Source organism: Oncorhynchus nerka, unplaced genomic scaffold (genome assembly GCF_034236695.1).
Source record: "Oncorhynchus nerka isolate Pitt River unplaced genomic scaffold, Oner_Uvic_2.0 unplaced_scaffold_3275, whole genome shotgun sequence".
Taxonomy (NCBI): domain Eukaryota; kingdom Metazoa; phylum Chordata; class Actinopteri; order Salmoniformes; family Salmonidae; genus Oncorhynchus; species Oncorhynchus nerka.
In genome coordinates, this window is record NW_027038021.1 from 1,336 (window position 1) to 22,035 (window position 20,700).

The 20,700-nt window shown below is 44.1% G+C and overlaps 1 protein-coding gene across 1 annotated transcript; it reads left to right on the forward strand.

The window, feature by feature from the left end:
• Positions 1-1,861: 1,861 nt before the first annotated feature.
• LOC135566806 (centrosomal protein of 89 kDa-like) lies at positions 1,862-20,234 on the forward strand (the record flags this gene model as incomplete). Its single annotated transcript, XM_065014412.1, has 6 exons — positions 1,862-2,074; positions 2,667-2,883; positions 8,202-8,274; positions 9,561-9,598; positions 19,206-19,269; positions 20,203-20,234. Coding segments are annotated over 6 exons (637 nt in total), but the record flags the coding sequence as incomplete, so codon positions are not given.
• Positions 20,235-20,700: the final 466 nt, after the last annotated feature.

The following is a 20,700-nucleotide window of genomic DNA, read 5'->3' on the forward strand; positions in this document are numbered from 1 at the left end:
GCACAGGCAGGAGCCCAGCCAACAGCGAGTTGCAGTAATCAGACGGGAGATGACAAGTGCCTGGATTAGGACCTGCGCCGCTTCCTGTGTGAGGCAGGGCCGTACTCTGCGGATGTTGTAGAGCATGAACCTACAGGAACGGGCCACCGCCTTGATGTTAGTTGAGAACGACAGGGTGTTGTCCAGGATCACGCCAAGGTTCTTAGCGCTCTGGGAGGAGGACACAATGGAGTTGTCAACCGTGATGGCGAGATCATGGAACGGGCAGTCCTTCCCGGGAGGAAGAGCAGCTCCGTCTTGCCGAGGTTCAGCTTGAGGTGGTGATCCCGTCATCCACACTGATATGTCTGCCAGACATGCAGAGATGCGATTCCGCCACCTGGTCGTCAGAAGCTTAATCTGTGCTTAATGAACCCTCATGCTTAATGAACCCTCATCCATCAGTGCTTAATGAACCCTCATCCATCAGTGCTTAATGAACCCTCATCCATCTGTGCTTAATGAACCCTCATCCATCAGTGCTTAATGAACCCTCATCCATCAGTGCTTAATGAACCCTAATGAACCCTCATCCATCTGTTTTAATGAACCCTCAGCCTCTTGCTTAATGAACCCTCATCCATCAGTGCTTAATGAACCCTCATCCATCTGTGTTTAATGAACCTCATCCATCTGTTTTAATGAACCTCACCCTCATCCATCTGTGCTTAATGAACCCTCATCCATCAGTGCTTAATGAACCCTCATCCATCAGTGCTTAATGAACCCTCATCCATCAGTGCTTAATGAACCCTCATCCATCAGTGCTTAATGAACCCTCATCCATCAGTGCTTAATGAACCCTCATCCATCTGTGTTTAATGAACCCTCATCCATCTGTGTTTAATGAACCCTCATCATCTGTGTTTAATGAACCCTCATCCATCTGTGCTTAATGAACCCTCATCCATCTGTTTTAATGAACCCTCATCCATCTGTGCTTAATGAACCCTCATCCATCTGTGCTTAATGAACCCTCATCCATCTGTGTTTAATGAACCCTCATCCATCTGTGTTTAATGAACCCTCATCCATCTGTGTTTAATGAACCCTCATCCATCTGTGCTTAATGAACCCTCATCCATCTGTTTTAATGAACCCTCATCCATCTGTGCTTAATGAACCCTCATCCATCTGTGTGTTTATGAACCCTCATCCATCTGTGCTTAATGAACCCTCATCCATCTTTGTTTAATGAACCCTCATCCATATGTGTGTTAATGAACCCTCATCCATCTGTGTTTAATGAACCCTCATCCATCTGTGTTTAATGAACCCTCATCCATTTGTGTGTTAATGAACCCTCATCCATTTGTGTGTTAATGAACCCTCATCCATCTGTGCTTAATGAACCCTCATCCATCTGTTTTAATGAACCCTCATCCATCTGTGCTTAATGAACCCTCATCCATCTGTGCTTAATGAACCCTCATCCATCTGTGCTTAATGAACCCTCATCCATCTGTGTGCTTAATGAACCCTCATCCTTAATGAACCCTCATCCATCTGTGAACCCTCATCCATCTGTGTTTAATGAACCCTCATCCATCTGTGTATTTATGAACCCTCATCCATCTGTGTTTAATGAACCCTCATCCATAGTGACAGTGTGTTTTCTACTTTTGTCTGTATCCTCCACTTCCTCTTTAACCCTCATCCATCAGTGTTTAATGAACCCTCATCCATCTGTGTATTTATGAACCCTCATCCATCTGTGCTTAATGAACCCTCATCCATAGTGACAGTGTGTTTTCTACTTTTGTCTGTATCCTCCACTTCCTCTTTAACCCTCATCCTCTTATGAACCCTCATCCACTTCCAGGTGTGTTTTCTACCTTATCCTCCACTTCCTCTTGCTTCGTCTTTGTCCGTACTACAGGTCTGCCTTGGCAGCCGCCATCTTGTCGTCGTCGTTGACCGGCCGGACCATCGCCCTCCCTCCCGCACGCCCCAGATCCTTCTCCGAGAGTGACTGCTCACGCTCAGAGACACACACCGCGTTCGAGCCTTACGCCAGCACAGCGCTCTACACTAGGTTAGGCCGCCTTGGCTTGTTGGTGTCACTCAGAATCCGTCAACATCACCGAGTCTGACAATCAATTCTTCTGCGATTCCTTGCATCCTGTCTCCTAGCGTCTTGTTTGAAACGTATTGGAGGAGAAGGTTCCAAGGTCCCGCCCCTCAGACCTTCTTCTCCAATATGTTTTGAGGAAGAGTTCGAGGACAGATGAATTGAGAGAGAGCCTGCAGTGCCAACTACAGATGCCGTATCTTAATTTGACCCAGTTTTTCACAGCAGGAAAATAATCCTGCAGCAACAGGAAATGTGAATTACTATGTGGATTGTAATTATATACATGTTTTGTGGTGGTTGATATATTTCTCATTAGGGCAAAATAAGTGGAAAATTATAAACATTAGCAACCTTTTAAAAAAAACATTGAATACAACTACAAAAAAAATTCCTGCAACAACATGATGATCAAATGAAGATCCTATATCTGTAGTAGGTCACTTACAGTAGTCTGCCCTCAGTGACCAAAGCTGTGAATCAGTGATACCAGTCTAGAGGAGTAGATCTGTGATCTCTCTCTCTCTCTCTCTCTCTCTCTCATGTCTTTATTTAGAGACGGAGAGCCAGAATCTTTGGCCGGCCGGCCTCGCTTGCCCTCTCCTGGGCTCTCTGAAGACCATGATGATGATGATGATGATGAAGAGGAGGAGGAGGACTTAGAGAGATCGGTTCTGTCAGATGAAGATGGTCATGTCTACCAGTCTCTGGATCGCCGGGGGAGAAGTCCGACCAGAGACGGATATGACATCTACGCCCGGCCTGTAAAACAGGTAGGAAGAGTTTGGGTCATGACCTCTACGCCCGGCCTGTAAAACAGGTAGGAAGAGTTTGGGTCATGACCTCTACGCCCGGCCTGTAAAACAGGTAGGAAGAGTTTGGGTCATGACCTCTACGCCCGGCCTGTAAAACAGGTAGGAAGAGTTTGGGTCATGACCTCTACGCCCGGCCTGTAAAACAGGTAGGAAGAGTTTGGGTCATGACCTCTACGCCCGGCCTGTAAAACAGGTAGGAAGAGTTTGGGTCATGACCTCAGGTAGTTTGGGTCGCCCGGCCTGTAAAACAGGTAGGAAGAGTTTGGGTCATGACCTCTACGCCCGGCCTGTAAAACAGGTAGGAAGAGTTTGGGTCATGACCTCTACGCCCGGCCTGTAAAACAGGTAGGAAGAGTTTGGGTCATGACCTCTACGCCCGGCCTGTAAAACAGGTAGGAAGAGTTTGGGTCATGACCTCTACGCCCGGCCTGTAAAACAGGTAGGAAGAGTTTGGGTCATGACCTCTACGCCCGGCCTGTAAAACAGGTAGGAAGAGTTTGGGTCATGACCTCTACGCCCGGCCTGTAAAACAGGTAGGAAGAGTTTGGGTCATGACCTCTACGCCCGGCCTGTAAAACAGGTAGGAAGAGTTTGGGTCATGACCTCTACGCCCGGCCTGTAAAACAGGTAGGAAGAGTTTGGGTCATGACCTCTACGCCCGGCCTGTAAAACAGGTAGGAAGAGTTTGGGTCATGACCTCTACGCCCGGCCTGTAAAACAGGTAGGAAGAGTTTGGGTCATGACCTCTACACCCGGCCAGGTATTAAAACTGTAGAGCATGTGGCAAGGTAATACAATGTTTGTCCTGAATACAGTGTTATGTTTGGGGCAAATCAATACAACACATTACTGAGTACCACTCCTCATATATTCAAGCATAGTGGTTGCTGCATCATGTTATGGGTATGCTTGTCATCGTTAAGGACTGGGGAGTTTTTCAGGATTAAAATAAAAATGGAATGGAGATGAGCACAGGCAACATCCTAGAGGAAAACCTGGTTCAGTTTGCTTTCCACCAGACACTGGGAGATGAATTCACCTTTCAGCAGGACAATAACCTGGTTTTGCTTTCCACCAGACACTGGGAGATGAATTCACCTTTCAGCAGGACAATAACCTGGTTCAGTCTGCTTTCCACCAGACACTGGGAGATGAATTCACCTTTCAGCAGGACAATAACCTGGTTCAGTCTGCTTTCCACCAGACACTGGGAGATGAATTCACCTTTCAGCAGGACAATAACCTGGTTCAGTCTGCTTTCCACCAGACACTGGGAGATGAATTCACCTTTCAGCAGGACAATAACCTGGTTCAGTCTGCTTTCCACCAGACACTGGGAGATGAAGTCACCTTTCAGCAGGACAATAACCTGGTTCAGTCTGCTTTCCACCAGACACTGGGAGATGAATTCACCTTTCAGCAGGACAATAACCTGGTTCAGTCTGCTTTCCACCAGACACTGGGAGATGACCTTTTCACCTTTCAGCAGGACAATAACCTGGTTCAGTCTGCTTTCCACCAGACACTGGGAGATGAATTCACCTTTCAGCAGGACAATAACCTGGTTCAGTCTGCTTTCCACCAGACACTGGGAGATGAATAAAGTCTGTTTTAACCTGGTTCAGGTCTGTTTTCCACCAGACACTGGGAGATGAAGTCACCTTTCAGCAGGACAATAACCTGGTTCAGTCTGCTTTCCACCAGACACTGGGAGATGAATAACCTGGTTCTGGGAGAGTCTGTTTTCCACCAGACACTGGGAGATGAAGTCACCTTTCAGCAGGACAATAACCTGGTTCAGTCTGCTTTCCACCAGACACTGGGAGAAGAATTCACCTTTCAGCAGACACTGTTCAGGCTTTCCACCAGACACTGGAGATGAAGTCACCTTTCAGCAGGACAATAACCTGGTTCAGTCTGCTTTCCACCAGACACTGGGAGATGAATAACCTGGTTCAGTCTGCTTTCCACCAGACACTGGGAGATGAAACCTTTCAACAGGACAATAACCTGGTTCAGTCTGCTTTCCACCAGACACCACCTTTCAGCAGGACAATAACCTGGTTCAGTCTGCTTTCCAGACACTGGGAGATGAAGTCACCTTTCAGCAGGACAATAACCTGGTTCAGTCTGCTTTCCACCAGACACTGGGAGATGAAGTCACCTGGGAGATTCACCTTTCAGCAGGACAATAACCTGGTTCAGTCTGCTTTCCACCAGACACTGGGAGATGAATAACCTGGTTCAGTCTGCTTTCCACCAGACACTGGGAGATGAAGTCACCTTTCAGCAGGACAATAACCTGGTTCAGTCTGCTTTCCACCAGACACTGGGAGATGAATTCACCTTTCAGCAGGACAATAACCTGGTTCAGTCTGCTTTCCACCAGACACTGGGAGATGGGAGATGAAGTCACCTTTCAGCAGGACAATAACCTGGTTCAGTCTGCTTTCCACCTTTCAGCAGACACCTGGGAGATGAATTCACCTTTCAGCAGGACAATAACCTGGTTCAGTCTGCTTTCCACCAGACACTGGGAAATGAATTCACCTTTCAGCAGGACAATAACCTGGTTCAGTCTGCTTTCCCCAGACACTGGGAGATGAATTCACCTTTCAGCAGGACAATAACCTGGTTCAGTCTGCTTTCCACCAGACACTGGGAGATGAATTCACCTTTCAGCAGGACAATAACCTGGTTCAGTCTGCTTTCCACCAGACACTGGGAGATGAATTCACCTTTCAGCAGGACATTGACCTAAAACACAAGGCCACACCTACACTGGAGTTGCTGACCAAGAAGTTAGTTAATGTTCTTGAGTGCACGAGTTATAGTTTTAACTTAAATCTACTTGGAAATCTTTGTCAAGACCTGAAAATGGTTGTCTAGCAATGATCAACAACCAATTTGACAGAGCTTGAAGAATTTAGAAAATAATAATGGGCAAATGTTGGACAATCCAAGTGTGGAAATCTCTTAGGGTGTTATCACATATTAAAATGACCCATCTCAGTCCTCTTTAAAGTGAACTCTGGGGTAGAAAAGGACCCATCTCAGTCCTCTTTAAAGGGAACTCTGGGGTAGAAAAGGACCCATCTCAGTCCTCTTTAAAGTGAACTCTGGGGTAGAAAAGGACCCATCTCAGTCCTCTTTAAAGTGAACTCTGGGGTAGAAAAGGACCCATCTCAGTCCTCTTTAAAGGGAACTCTGGGGTAGAAAAGGACCCATCTCAGTCCTCTTTAAAGTGAACTCTGGGGTAGAAAAGGACCCATCTCAGTCCTCTTTAAAGTGAACTCTGGGGTAGAAAAGGACCCATCTCAGTCCTCTTTTTAAAGTGAACCCTGGGGTAGAAAAGGACCCATCTCAGTCCTTTTTAAAGTGAACCCTGGGGTAGAAAAGGACCCATCTCAGTCCTCTTTTTAAAGTGAACCCTGGGGTAGAAAAGGACCCATCTCAGTCCTCTTTTTAAAGTGAACCCTGGGGTAGAAAAGGACCCATCTCAGTCTTGCAGCTGGGGTGGGGGGGGGGGGTTAATAGTTACGCACGTTCATGTTTTCATTTTTTTTGTGTGTCTTGTTTGTTTCACAATAAACTATATTTTGCATTTTCAGGCATATTGTGTAAATCAAATGATACAAACCCCCTAAAAATCCATTTTAATTCCAGGTTGTAAAGGCAACAAAATAGTTAAAATGCCAAGGGGGTTGAATTCTCCTGTAGGGGGCGTTGACAGAGTGTCTGAGAGGAACGAGCCAAGGGGGGTTGAATTCTCCTGTAAGCCGCTGGGGCGTTGACAGAGTGTCTGAGAGGAACGAGCCGAGGGCTTAGAGGGTTTCAGACTTGGGTGGAGGTGACAGCATCATGACAGGACAGAGTGTCTGAGAGGAACGAGCCGAGGGCTTAGAGGGTTTTCAGACTGGGGTGGAGGTGACAGGACAGAGTGTCTGAGAGGAACGGCGAGGGTTGAGGGTTTCAGAGAGTGACAGCATCATGACAGGACAGAGTGTCTGAGAACGAGCCGAGGGCTTAGAGGGTTTCAGACTTGGGTGGAGGTGACAGCATCATGACAGGACAGAGTGTCTGAGAGGAACGAGCCGAGGGCTTAGAGGGTTTCAGACTGGGGTGGAGGTGACAGGACAGAGTGTCTGAGAGGAACGAGCCGAGGGCTTAGAGGGTTTCAGACTGGGGTGGAGGTGACAGCATCATGACAGGACAGAGTGTCTGAGAGGAACGAGCCAAGGGCTTAGAGGGTTTCAGACTGGGGTGGAGGTGACAGCATCATGACAGGACAGAGTGTCTGAGAGGAACGAGCCGAGGGCTTAGAGGGTTTCAGACTGGGGTGGAGGTGACAGCATCATGACAGGACAGAGTGTCTGAGAGGAACGAGCCGAGGGCTTAGAGGGTTTCAGACTGGGGTGGAGGTGACAGCATCATGACAGGACAGAGTGTCTGAGAGGAACGAGCCGAGGGCTTAGAGGGTTTCAGACTGGGGTGGAGGTGACAGGACAGAGTGTCTGAGAGGAACGAGCCGAGGGCTTAGAGGGTTTCAGACTGGGGTGGAGGTGACAGCATCATGACAGGACAGAGTGTCTGAGAGGAACGAGCCGAGGGCTTAGAGGGTTTCAGACTTGGGTGGAGGTGACAGCATCATGACAGGACAGAGTGTGTGTGTATTAACAGTGTGTGTGTGTGTGTGTGGGGGGTGGAGGTGACGGCATCATGACTGTGTGTGTGTGTGTGTGTGTGTGTGTGTGTGTGTGTGTGTGTATTAACAGTGTAAGTCAGAGAGTTATCTCGACCAAAGTTTCCCAGTCTTAGAAATGAAGGTCTCGTTCATGAAGGTATTTTTATGCCAAAATGATGGTTTTTCACCACAAACAGCACAAACAGCAGTCTCTCTTTAAACTCTGAATGGCAATTCAACTGTCTTCTCTTTAAACCCTGAATGGCAATTCAACTGTCTTCTCTGAACGGCAATTCAACTGTCTTCTCTGAATGGCAATTCAATGGCAATTCAACTGTCTTCTCTGAATGGCAATTCAACTGTCTTTCTGAATGGCAATTCAACTGTCTTCTCTGAATGGCAATTCAACTGTCTTCTCTGAATGGCAATTCAACTGTCTTCTCTGAATGGCAATTCAACTGTCTTCTCTGAATGGCAATTCAACTGTCTTCTCTGAATGGCAATTCAACTGTCTTCTCTGAAGGGCAATTCAACTGTCTTCTCTTTAAACCCTCAAGTTGTGTTGTGTTAAATCCTTGTCTCTGTTTTCCAGAGTGATGTTCTGTCAGAGGGCAGAGAGGAGACTGATGACTCTGCCTTCGACATAGTGTCCCCTCTACCCCCAGGTTGGTACCACACACACACACACACACCACACACACACACACACCAAACACACACCAAACACACACCAAACACACACACACACACACACACACACACCAAACACACCAAACACACACACACACACGCACACACCAAACACACACACACACACACACACCAAACACACACACACACACCAAACACACACACCAAACACACACACCAAAAACACACACACCAAACACACACACACACACCAAACACATACACACACACACACCAAACACACACACACACACACACACACACACCAAACACACACACACACACACACCAAACACACACACACACACACACCAAACAACACACACACACACACACACACACACACACACACACACACACACACACACACACACACACAACACACACACACACACACACACACACACACACACACACACACCAAACACACACACACACACACACCAAACACACTGTCTGCACTCACTATTCAGACTATTATTATAAAATAAAGCTCTGTTTTCCAGAGGAAGCTGAGGTTCATCAGATGTTTCCATAATTAATAAAGCTCTGTTTTCCAGAGGAAGCTGAGGTTCATCAGATGTTTCCATAATTAATAAAGCTCTGTTTTCCAGAGGAAGCTGAGGTTCATCAGATGTTTCCATAATTAATAAAGCTCTGTTTTCCAGAGGAAGCTGAGGTTCATCAGATGTTTCCATAATTAATAAAGCTCTGTATTCCAGAGGAAGCTGAGGTTCATCAGATGTTTCCATAATTAATAAAGCTCTGTATTCCAGAGGAAGCTGAGGTTCATCAGATGTTTCCATAATTAATAAAGCTCTGTTTCCAGAGGAAGCTGAGGTTCATCAGATGTTTCCATAATTAATAAAGCTCTGTATTCCAGAGGAAGCTGAGGTTCATCAGATGTTTCCATAATTAATAAAGCTCTGTTTTCCAGAGGAAGCTGAGGTTCATCAGATGTTTCCATAATTAATATAGCTCTGTATTCCAGAGGAAGCTGAGGTTCATCAGATGTTTCCATAATTAATAAAGCTCTGTATTCCAGAGGAAGCTGAGGTTCATCAGATGTTTCCATAATTAATATAGCTCTGTATTCCAGAGGAAGCTGAGGTTCATCAGATGTTTCCATAATTAATATAGCTCTGTATTCCAGAGGAAGCTGAGGTTCATCAGATGTTTCCATAATTAATATAGCTCTGTATTCCAGAGGAAGCTGAGGTTCATCAGATGTTTCCATAATTAATAAAGCTCTGTATTCCAGAGGAAGCTGAGGTTCATCAGATGTTTCCAGTTCAGAAGGTAAAACACTTTTATTTAAAAAAAATATTTCTGCTGTCAGTTTTTTTCTTCAGAATGTTTCCATAATTAATAAGCTGGTTTTCCAGAGGAAGCTGTGGTTCATAGACCAGAGTTTCCATAATTAATAAAGACCAGAGTTTTCCATATAGGAACTACTTAGACCAGAGTTTCCATAATTAATAAAGCTCTATTTTATAGAGGAAGCTAGGAGTAGACCAGAGCCCTATTCCATAATGCAATAAGAGCTCTGTATTCCAGAGGATAGCTGAGGTTCATAGACCAGATGTTTCCATAATTAATAGACCAGAGTTTTCCCTAGGAAGCTGAGGTTCATCAGAGTTTCCATAATTAATAGACCAGAGCCCTATTTTCCATAGGAAGCTGAGGTTAGATCAGAGCCCTTTCCTTATATATGGTACTACTATAGACCAGAGCCCTATTCCCAGATAGCTGAGGTACATAGACCAGCCCTATTTATATAATTAATAAGACCTGCCCTATTTTCCAGAGGTACTAGGAGTTAGACCAGAGTTCCCTATATAGTGGTACTACTATAGACCAGAGCCCTATTCCAGATAAGCTGGTACTCATAGACCGAGTTCTATTCCATAATTAATATAGACTCAGAGTATTCCAGAGATAGTGGGTTCTATAGACCAGAGTTTTCCTATAATTACTATATAGACCAGAGCCCTCATTCCCTAGGAAGTGGTTCATAGACCAGAGCCCTATTCCATAATTAATAAAGACTCTGTATTCCAGAGTGCAGCTGACTTTAGACCAGAGCCCATAATTAATATAGCTCTGTATTCCTATATAGAGGCACTAGGTTCACCAGAGTTTCCTATAATTAATATAGTGAGCCCTATTCCCTGATAGTTCCATAGACCAGAGCCCTATTCCCTATATATTACACTACTATAGCTCAGAGTATTCCAGAGAAGCTGAGGTTCATCAGAGCCCTATTCCATATAGTGGTTAATAGACCAGCTCTGTTTTCCAGTGGAAGCTATAGACCAGGCCCTATTCATCAGATGTACTACTTCCAGTTCAGATAGGTAAAACAGACTCCTATTAAAAAAAATATTTCTGCTGTCAGAGTTTATTCCCTATAGTGGAATGTAGACCAGAATTATTCCCTATATAGTGGTACTACTATAGACCAGAGCCCTATTCCCTATATAGTGGTACTACTATAGACCAGAGCCCTATTCCCTATATAGTGGTACTACTATAGACCAGAGCCCTATTCTATATAGTGGTACTACTATAGACCAGAGCCCCATATATAGTGCACTACTTTAGACCAGAGTCTTATGGAACCCTATTCCCTATATAGTACTACTTTAGACCAGGAGCCCTATGGGACCCTATTCCCTATATAGTGCAGTACTTTAGACCAGAGCCCTATGGCACCTATTCCCTATATAGTGCACTACTTTAGACCAGAGCCCTATGGAACCCTATTCCCTACATAGTGCACTACTTTTAGACCCAGAGCCCTATGGCACCCTATTCCCTAAACAATGAACAATTTGGCTACTGCTCTTTCTACCCTTTCTCTCATTCTCTCTGACCTACACACCAGGGTTTCCTCTTTCTCATTCTCTCTGGGTTTCCTCTCTTTCTCTCATTCTCTCTCTGACCTACACACCAGGGGTTTCCTCCATTGGTCTATAGGTTAATAATGGTGTTTATCCATTGGTCTATAGGTTAATAATGATGTTTATTCATTGGTCTATAGGTTAATGATGCTGTTTATCCATTGGTCTATAGGTTAATAATGATGTTCATCCATTGGTCTATAGGTTAATAAATGATGTTTATCCATTGGTCTATAATGCTGTTTATCCATTGGTCTATAGGTTAATAATGATGTTTATCCATTGGTCTATAGGTTAATAATGATGTTTATCCATTGGTCTATAGGTTAATAATGCTGTTTATCCATTGGTCTATAGGTTAATAATGATGTTTATCCATTGGTCTATAGGTTAATAATGATGTTTATCCATTGGTCTATAGGTTAATAATGATGTTTATCCATTGGTCTATAGGTTAATAATGATGTTTATCCATTGGTCTATAGGTTAATAATGCTGTTTATTCATTGGTCTATAGGTTAATAATGCTGTTTATCCATTGGTCTATAGGTTAATAATGATGTTCATCCATTGGTCTATAGGTTAATAATGATGTTCATCCATTGGTCTATAGGTTAATAATGCTGTTTATCCATTGGTCTATAGGTTAATAATGGTGTTTATTCATTGGTCTATAGGTTAATAATGCTGTTTATCCATTGGTCTATAGGTTAATAATGCTGTTTATCCATTGGTCTATAGGTTAATAATGCTGTTTATCCATTGGTCTATAGGTTAATAATGCTGTTCATCCATTGGTCTATAGGTTAATTTGCATAATATAGTGGATTTAAATGAGCCTGTGTGTATTTTGGTTAGTCATCATGTATCTTATTTATCCAACACAACTATCACATTGTATTTCTCACCTGCGTCGAATACAACCGATGTTTCACCTTACAGGGACTTACAAGCCCTGAACCAACAAGGCAGTTTTAAGAAAAATATTTACTATATAAACTAACGAGTCAATGTGATGGTGGTACAGGTTAGTGGAGGTAATATGTAGGTAGAGTTAGTGACTATGTATAGATGGGGGTAGAGGTTAGTGGAGGTAATATGTAGGTAGAGTTAGTGACTATGTATAGATGGGGGTACAGGTTAGTGGAGGTAATATGTAGGTAGAGTTAGTGACTATGTATAGATGGTGGTACAGGTTAGTGGAGGTAATATGTAGGTAGAGTTAGTGACTATGTATAGATGGTGGTACAGGTTAGTGGAGGTAATATGTAGGTAGAGTTAGTGACTATGTATAGATGGGGGTACAGGTTAGTGGAGGTAATATGTAGGTAGAGTTAGTGACTATGTATAGATGGGGGTACAGGTTAGTGGAGGTAATATGTAGGTAGAGTTAGTGACTATGTATAGATGGGGGTACAGGTTAGTGGAGGTAATATGTAGGTAGAGTTAGTGACTATGTATAGATGGGGTACAGGTTAGTGGAGGTAATATGTAGGTAGAGTTAGTGACTATGTATAGATGGGGGTACAGGTTAGTGGAGTAATATGTAGGTAGAGTTAGTGACTATGTATAGATGGTGGTACAGGTTAGTGGAGGTAATATGTAGGTAGAGTTAGTGACTATGTATAGATGGGGTACAGGTTAGTGGAGGTAATATGTAGGTAGAGTTAGTGACTATGTATAGATGGGGGTACAGGTTAGTTGGTGACTATGGAGGTAAGGTTAGGTAATATGTAGGTAGAGTTAGTGACTATGTATAGATGGGGGTACAGGTTAGTGGAGGTAATATGTAGGTAGAGTTAGTGACTATGTATAGATGGGGGGTACAGGTTAGTGGAGGTAATATGTAGGTAGAGTTAGTGACTATGTATAGATGGGGGTACAGGTTAGTGGAGGTAATATGTAGGTAGAGTTAGTGACTATGTATAGATGGGGGTACAGGTTAGTGGAGTGTAATATGTAGGTAGAGAGTTAGTGACTATGTATAGATGGGGTACAGGTTAGTGGAGGTAATATGTAGGTAGAGTTAGTGACTATGTATAGATGGGGTACAGGTTAGTGGAGGTAATATGTAGGTAGAGTTAGTGACTATGTATAGATGGGGGTACAGGTTAGTGGAGGTAATATGTAGGTAGAGTTAGTGACTATGTATAGATGGGGGTACAGGTTAGTGGAGGTAATATGTAGGTAGAGTTAGTGACTATGTATAGATGGGGTACAGGTTAGTGGAGGTAATATGTAGGTAGAGTTAGTGACTATGTATAGATGGGGGTACAGGTTAGTGGAGGTAATATGTAGGTAGAGTTAGTGACTATGTATAGATGGGGTACAGGTTAGTAGGTGGAGGTAATATGTAGGTAGAGTTAGTGACTATGTATAGATGGGGGTACAGGTTAGTGGAGGTAATGGAGGTAATATGTAGGTAGAGTTAGTGACTATGTATAGATGGGGGTACAGGTTAGTGGAGGTAATGGAGGTAATATGTAGGTAGAGTTAGTGACTATGTATAGATGGGGGTACAGGTTAGTGGAGGTAATATGTAGGTAGAGTTAGTGACTATGTATAGATGGGGGTACAGGTTAGTGGAGGTAATATGTAGGTAGAGTTAGTGACTATGTATAGATGGGGGTACAGGTTAGTGGAGGTAATATGTAGGTAGAGTTAGTGACTATGTATAGATGGTGGTACAGGTTAGTGGAGGTAATATGTAGGTAGAGTTAGTGACTATGTATAGATGTAGTGGTACAGGTTAGTGGAGTGACTATGTATAGATGGTGTAGGTAGAGTTAGTGACTATGTATAGATGGGGGTACAGGTTAGTGGAGGTAATATGTAGGTAGAGTTAGTGACTATGTATAGATGGGGGTACAGGTTAGTGGAGGTAATATGTAGGTAGAGTTAGTGACTATGTATAGATGGGGGTACAGGTTAGTGGAGGTAATATGTAGGTAGAGTTAGTGACTATGTATAGATGGGGTACAGGTTAGTGGAGGTAATATGTAGGTAGAGTTAGTGACTATGTATAGATGGGGTACAGGTTAGTGGAGGTAATATGTAGGTAGAGTTAGTGACTATGTATAGATGGGGGTACAGGTTAGTGGAGGTAATATGTAGGTAGAGTTAGTGACTATGTATAGATGGGGGTACAGGTTAGTGGAGGTAATATGTAGGTAGAGTTAGTGACTATGTATAGATGGGGGTACAGGTTAGTGGAGGTAATTGAGGTAATATGTAGGTAGAGTTAGTGACTATGTATAGATGGGGGTACAGGTTAGTGGAGGTAATATGTAGGTAGAGTTAGTGACTATGTATAGATGGGGGTACAGGTTAGTGGAGGTAATATGTAGGTAGAGTTAGTGACTATGTATAGATGGGGGTACAGGTTAGTGGAGGTAATATGTAGTGGAGTTAGTGACTATGTATAGATGGGGGTACAGGTTAGTGGAGGTAATATGTAGGTAGAGTTAGTGACTATGTATAGATGGGGTACAGGTTAGTGGAGGTAATATGTGGTAGAGTTAGTGACTATGTATAGATGGGGGTTATGAGTTAGTGGAGGTAATATGTAGGTAGAGTTAGTGACTATGTATAGATGGGGGTACAGGTTAGTGGAGGTAATATGTAGGTAGAGTTAGTGACTATGTATAGATGGGGGTACAGGTTAGTGGAGGTAATATGTATAGATGGGGGGTAGAGTTAGTGACTATGTATAGTGATGGGGGTACAGGTTAGTGGAGGTAATATGTAGGTAGAGTTAGTGACAGGTTATGTAGATGGGTTAGTGACAGGTTAGTGGAGTGGATAATGGAGGTAATATGTAGGTAGAGTTAGTGACTATGTATAGATGGGGTACAGGTTAGTGGAGGTAATATGTAGGTAGAGTTAGTGACTATGTATAGATGGGGTAGAGGTTAGTGGAGGTAATATGTAGGTAGAGTTAGTGACTATGTATAGATGGGGGTACAGGTTTGGAGTGGAGGTAATATGTAGGTAGAGTTAGTGACTATGTATAGATGGGGGTACAGGTTAGTGGAGGTAATTGAGGTAATATGTAGAGGTAGAGTTAGTGACTATGTATAGATGGGGGTAGAGGTTAGTGGAGGTAATATGTAGGTAGAGTTAGTGACTATGTATAGATGGGGTACAGGTTAGTGGAGGTAATATGTAGGTAGAGTTAGTGACTATGTATAGATGGTGGTACAGGTTAGTGGAGGTAATATGTAGGTAGAGTTAGTGACTATGTATAGATGGGGTGTGGGGTTAGTGGAGGTTATTATGTAGGTAGAGTTAGTGACTATGTATAGATGGGGGTACAGGTTAGTGGAGGTAATATGTAGGTAGAGTTAGTGACTATGTATAGATGGGGGGTACAGGTTAGTGGAGGTAATATGTAGGTAGAGTTAGTGACTATGTATAGATGGGGGTACAGGTTAGTGGAGGTAATATGTAGGTAGAGTTAGTGACTATGTATAGATGAAATTTTTACAGGTTAGTGGAGGTAATATGTAGGTAGAGTTAGTGACTATGTATAGATGGGGGTACAGGTTAAGTGGAGGTAATATGTAGGTAGAGTTAGTGACTATGTATAGATGGGGTACAGGTTAGTGGAGGTAATGGAGGTAATATGTAGGTAGAGTTAGTGACTATGTATAGATGGTGGTACAGGTTAGTGGAGGTAATATGTAGGTAGAGTTAGTGACTATGTATAGATGGGGTACAGGTTAGTGGAGAGTGACTAATAATAATAAGAGAAATTTGGAGGTAATATGTAGGTAGAGTTAGTGACTATGTATAGATGGGGGTACAGGTTAGTGGAGGTAATATGTAGGTAGAGTTAGTGACTATGTATAGATGGGGGTAGAGGTTAGTGGAGGTAATATGTAGGTAGAGTTAGTGACTATGTATAGATGAGGGTACAGGTTAGTGGAGGTAATATGTAGGTAGAGTTAGTGACTATGTATAGATGGGGTACAGGTTAGTGGAGGTAATATGTAGGTAGAGTTAGTGACTATGTATAGATGGGGGGTACAGGTTAGTGGAGGTAATATGTAGGTAGAGTTAGTGACTATGTATAGATGGGGGCAAGAAGGTTAGTGGAGGTAATATGTATGTGAGTGGAGTTAGTGACTATGTATAGATGAGGGTACAGGTTAGTGGAGGTAATATGTAGGTAATATTAGGTAGAGTTAGTGACTATGTATAGATGGGGGTACAGGTTAGTGGAGGTAATATGTAGGTAGAGTTAGTGACTATGTATAGATGGGGGTACAGGTTAGTGGAGAGTAATATGGGGTGGTTAGTGGAGGGAATTGGGTAGAGTTAGTGGGACATAGATGAGGGTACAGGTTAGTGGAGGTAATATGTAGGTAGAGTTAGTGACTATGTATAGATGGGGTACAGGTTAGTGGAGGTAATAAGGTAGAGTTAGTGACTATGTATAGATGGGGTACAGGTTAGTGGAGGTAATATGTAGAGTAGAGTTAGTGACTATGTATAGATGGGGGTACAGGTTAGTGGAGGCTAATATGGTGAGATTAGTGACTATGTAGATGGTACAGGTTAGTGGAGGTAATGTGTAGGTAGGATTAGACTATGTATAGATGGGTTACAGGTTAGTGGAGGTAATATGTAGGTAGTTGACTATGTATAGATGGGGGTACAGTTGATGGAGGTAATATGTATAGGTAGAGTTATTATTTATGTATAGATAGAGGCTGATTGATAGGTATATATAGGTAGAGTTAGTGACTATGTATGGATGAAATTTAAGGTTAGTGGAGGTAATATGTAGGTAGAGTTAGTGACTATGTATAGATGAAATTTACAGGTTAATGGAGGTAATATGTAGGTAGAGTTAGTGACTATGTATAGATGGGGGTACAGGTTAGTGGAGGTAATATGTAGGTAGAGTTAGTGACTATGTATAGATGGGGGTACAGGTTAGTGGAGGTAATATGTAGGTAGAGTTAGTGACTATGTATAGATGGGGGTACAGGTTAGTGGAGGTAATTGAGGTAGAGTTAGTGACTGTATAGATGGGGGTACAGAGAGACTGGGTGGAGGCCGTAGTGGAGAGACGGGGCGGAGGCCGTAGTGGAGAGAGACGGGGCGGAGGCCGTAGTGGAGAGAGACGGGGCGGAGGCCGTAGTGGAGAGAGACGGGGCGGAGGCCGTAGTGGAGAGAGACGGGGCGGAGGCCGTTGTGGAGAGACGGGGCGGAGGCCGTAGTGGAGAGAGACGGGGCGGAGGCCGTAGTGGAGAGAGACGGGGCGGAGGCCGTAGTGGAGAGAGACGGGGCGGAGGCCGTTGTGGAGAGACGGGGCGGAGGCCGTTGTGGAGAGAGACGGGGCGGAGGCCGTTGTGGAGAGAGACGGGGCGGAGGCCGTAGTGGAGAGAGACGGGGCGGAGGCCGTTGTGGAGAGAGACGGGGCGGAGGCCGTTGTGGAGAGAGACTGGGCGGAGGCCGTTGTGGAGAGAGACGGGGCGGAGGCCGTAGTGGAGAGAGACGGGGCGGAGGCCGTAGTGGAGAGAGACGGGGCGGAGGCCGTTGTGGAGTGACGGGGCGGAGGCCGTAGTGGAGAGAGACGGGGCGGAGGCCGTAGTGGAGAGAGACGGGGCGGAGGCCCTAGTGGAGAGAGACGGGGCGGAGGCCGTTGTGGAGAGACTGGTTCGCCACACACCCCTCCCCTTTTTCTCAACATTATAAATTATACTCGAGACACATTATCTTCTCAATATCTGAGATGCTTTTCACTGACAGCCTCAACTCCGTAATCAGCTAGGTTTATTGCCACCTGCCCTGCACAAATACCGGGCTTCCCAGTAGGCCTAAAAGCTTGTGATCTGAATCAATCTACAGGTATTATTTTAAAAAAAAGCTCACAGATCCTGATTCCACTGTAAGTCAAAGCTTTCTAGGGAAGTATTTTGAATGATTTTCTTTCTTTCTTGCAGGAGCCCACCCCAATACCATTTCTCTCCTGTTCTATTGGTTTTCATATCGCTTTCGTTGTCCAAGAAAGACAAAGGCACAATCCTGGTTATATTATCAACCCATCCTGGTTATATTATTATCAACCCATCCTGGTCATATTATCAACCACATCCTAGTTATATTATCCAACCCATCCGTATTATATTATATCCTTCAACCCATCCTGGTCATATTATTATCAACCCATCTGGTCATATAACCCATCCTGGTTATATTGTATCAACCCATCCTGGTCATATTATCAACCCATCCTAGTTATATTATCAACCCATCCGTGTCATATTATTATCAACCCATCTAGTTATATTATCAACCCATCCTGGTCATATTATCAACTATCCTGGTCATATTATTAACAACCCATCCTGGTCATATTATCAACCCATCCTGGTCATATTATTAACAACCCATCCTGGTCATATTATCAACCCATCCTGGTCATATTATAACAACCCATCCTGGTCATATATTAACAACCCCATCCTGGTAATATTTATCGATTATATAACCATTCTACCCATCCTGGTCATATTATTATCAACCCATCCTGGTCATTATTATTATCAACCCCATCCTGGTCATATTATTAACAACCTTCCATCCTGGTCATATTATCCAACCCATCCTGGTCATATTATTATCAACCCATCCTAGTTATATTATTAACAACCCATCCTGGTCATATTATCAACCCATCCTGGTCATATTATCAACCCATCCTGGTCATATTATAATCAACCCATCCTGGTCATCTAGTAACAATCCCCCATCCTGGTCATATTATCAACCCATCCTGGTCATATTATCAACCCATCCTGGTCATATTAACAACCCATCATATTAACAACCCATCAACCTGGTCATATTATTATCAACCCATCCTGGTCGTATTGTGAGTACTGGAGTTGGGCTTTTGGTGGTAATGGAGGACTGGAATTGGACTGTGCATTCATATCTCTCTCTCTTTCTTTCTCTCATGATCCCTCTTACAATCCCTCTCTCTCTCCCAGGCCACACCGTCCAAACTGGAGCAGAGGCCTTCATCTTGGTCTCGTAGAAGCATGCCTTCCCCAGGTAAGCACTTGTCTTTGGTCCAGTGAAGACCGCCTATGAAAACACTCCCATTTCATTTGCCAAATGGTAGGATTATAATTCCCATCCTTTCCATACCAGCTCTCTATCACCTAGTCTAGATCAGCCTACAGTCTAACACTGTGAGGGCAGCTATTATCTCTCTCCCCTCTCTCTCCTATCTCTCTCTCTCTCTCTCTCTCTCTCTCCCCTCTCTCTCTCTCTCCCTCTCTCTCTCCTCTCTCTCTCTCTCTCTCTCTCTCTCCCCTCTCTCTATCCACTCTCTCTCCCCTCTCTCTATCCACTCTCTCTCCCCTCTATCTTTCCACTCTCTCTCTCTCTCTCCTCTCTCTCCCTCTATCTATCCTCTCTCTCTCTCCCCTCTCTCTATCCCTCTCTCTCCCTCTCTCTCTCTCCTCTCCTCTCTCCCCTCTCTCTATCCACTCTCTCTCTCTCTCTCTATCCACTCTCTCTCTCCCCTCTCTATCCCTCTCTCTCCCCTCTCTCTATCCCTCTCTCTCTCTCTCTCTCCCTCTCCTCTCTCCCTCTCCCCTCTCTCTCTCTCTCTCCCTCTCTCTCTCTCCCCTCTCTCTCCTCTCTCTCTCTCTCTCCCTCTCTCTATCCACTCTCTCTCCCCTCTCTCTATCCACCCTATCTCTCTCTCTCTCTCTCTCTCTCTCTCTCCCCTCTATCTATCCCCTCTCTCTCCCTCTCCTATCCTCTCTCTCCCCTCTCTCTCTATCCTCTCTCTCTCTCTCCTCTCTATCCACTCTCTCTCTCCCCTCTCTCTATCCACTCTCTCTCTCTCTCTCTCTCTCTCTCTCTCTCTCTCTCCTCTCTTTGCCTTTCTAATTGCCAGTAGTTGTATATTTCAGAGGGAGGTGATGAGAGGAATTACACTGACTCTGTGTACACCTTAACTACTTCTTCTCTCAGATTTGACAGAAGAAAGCTTCCAGTGCATCTAGAAGGGGTCTTCAGCCCAGAAGACCAAGAGTTCAGGAAGCAGGAGAGATGGACCATCAGGTAGACAGTCATCCTTAGAGTCGGTCAGGACACAGTCATCCTTAGTCAGGACACAGTCATCCTTAGTCAGGACACAGTCGTCATTAGTGTCGGTCAGGACCTCATAGTATTATATATCTGTGTTGTCAGGACCTCCCAGTATTATATATCTGTGTTGTCAGGACCTCCCAGTATTATATATCTGTGTTGTCAGGACCTCCCAGTATTATATATCTGTGTTGTCAGGACCTCCCAGTGTATATATCTGTGTTGTCAGGACCTCCCAGTATTATATATCTGTGTTGTCAGGACCTCCCAGTATTATATATCTGTGTTGTCAGGACCTCCCAGTATTATATATCTGTGTTGTCAGGACCTCCCAGTATTATATATCTGTGTTGTCAGGACCTCCCAGTATTATATATCTGT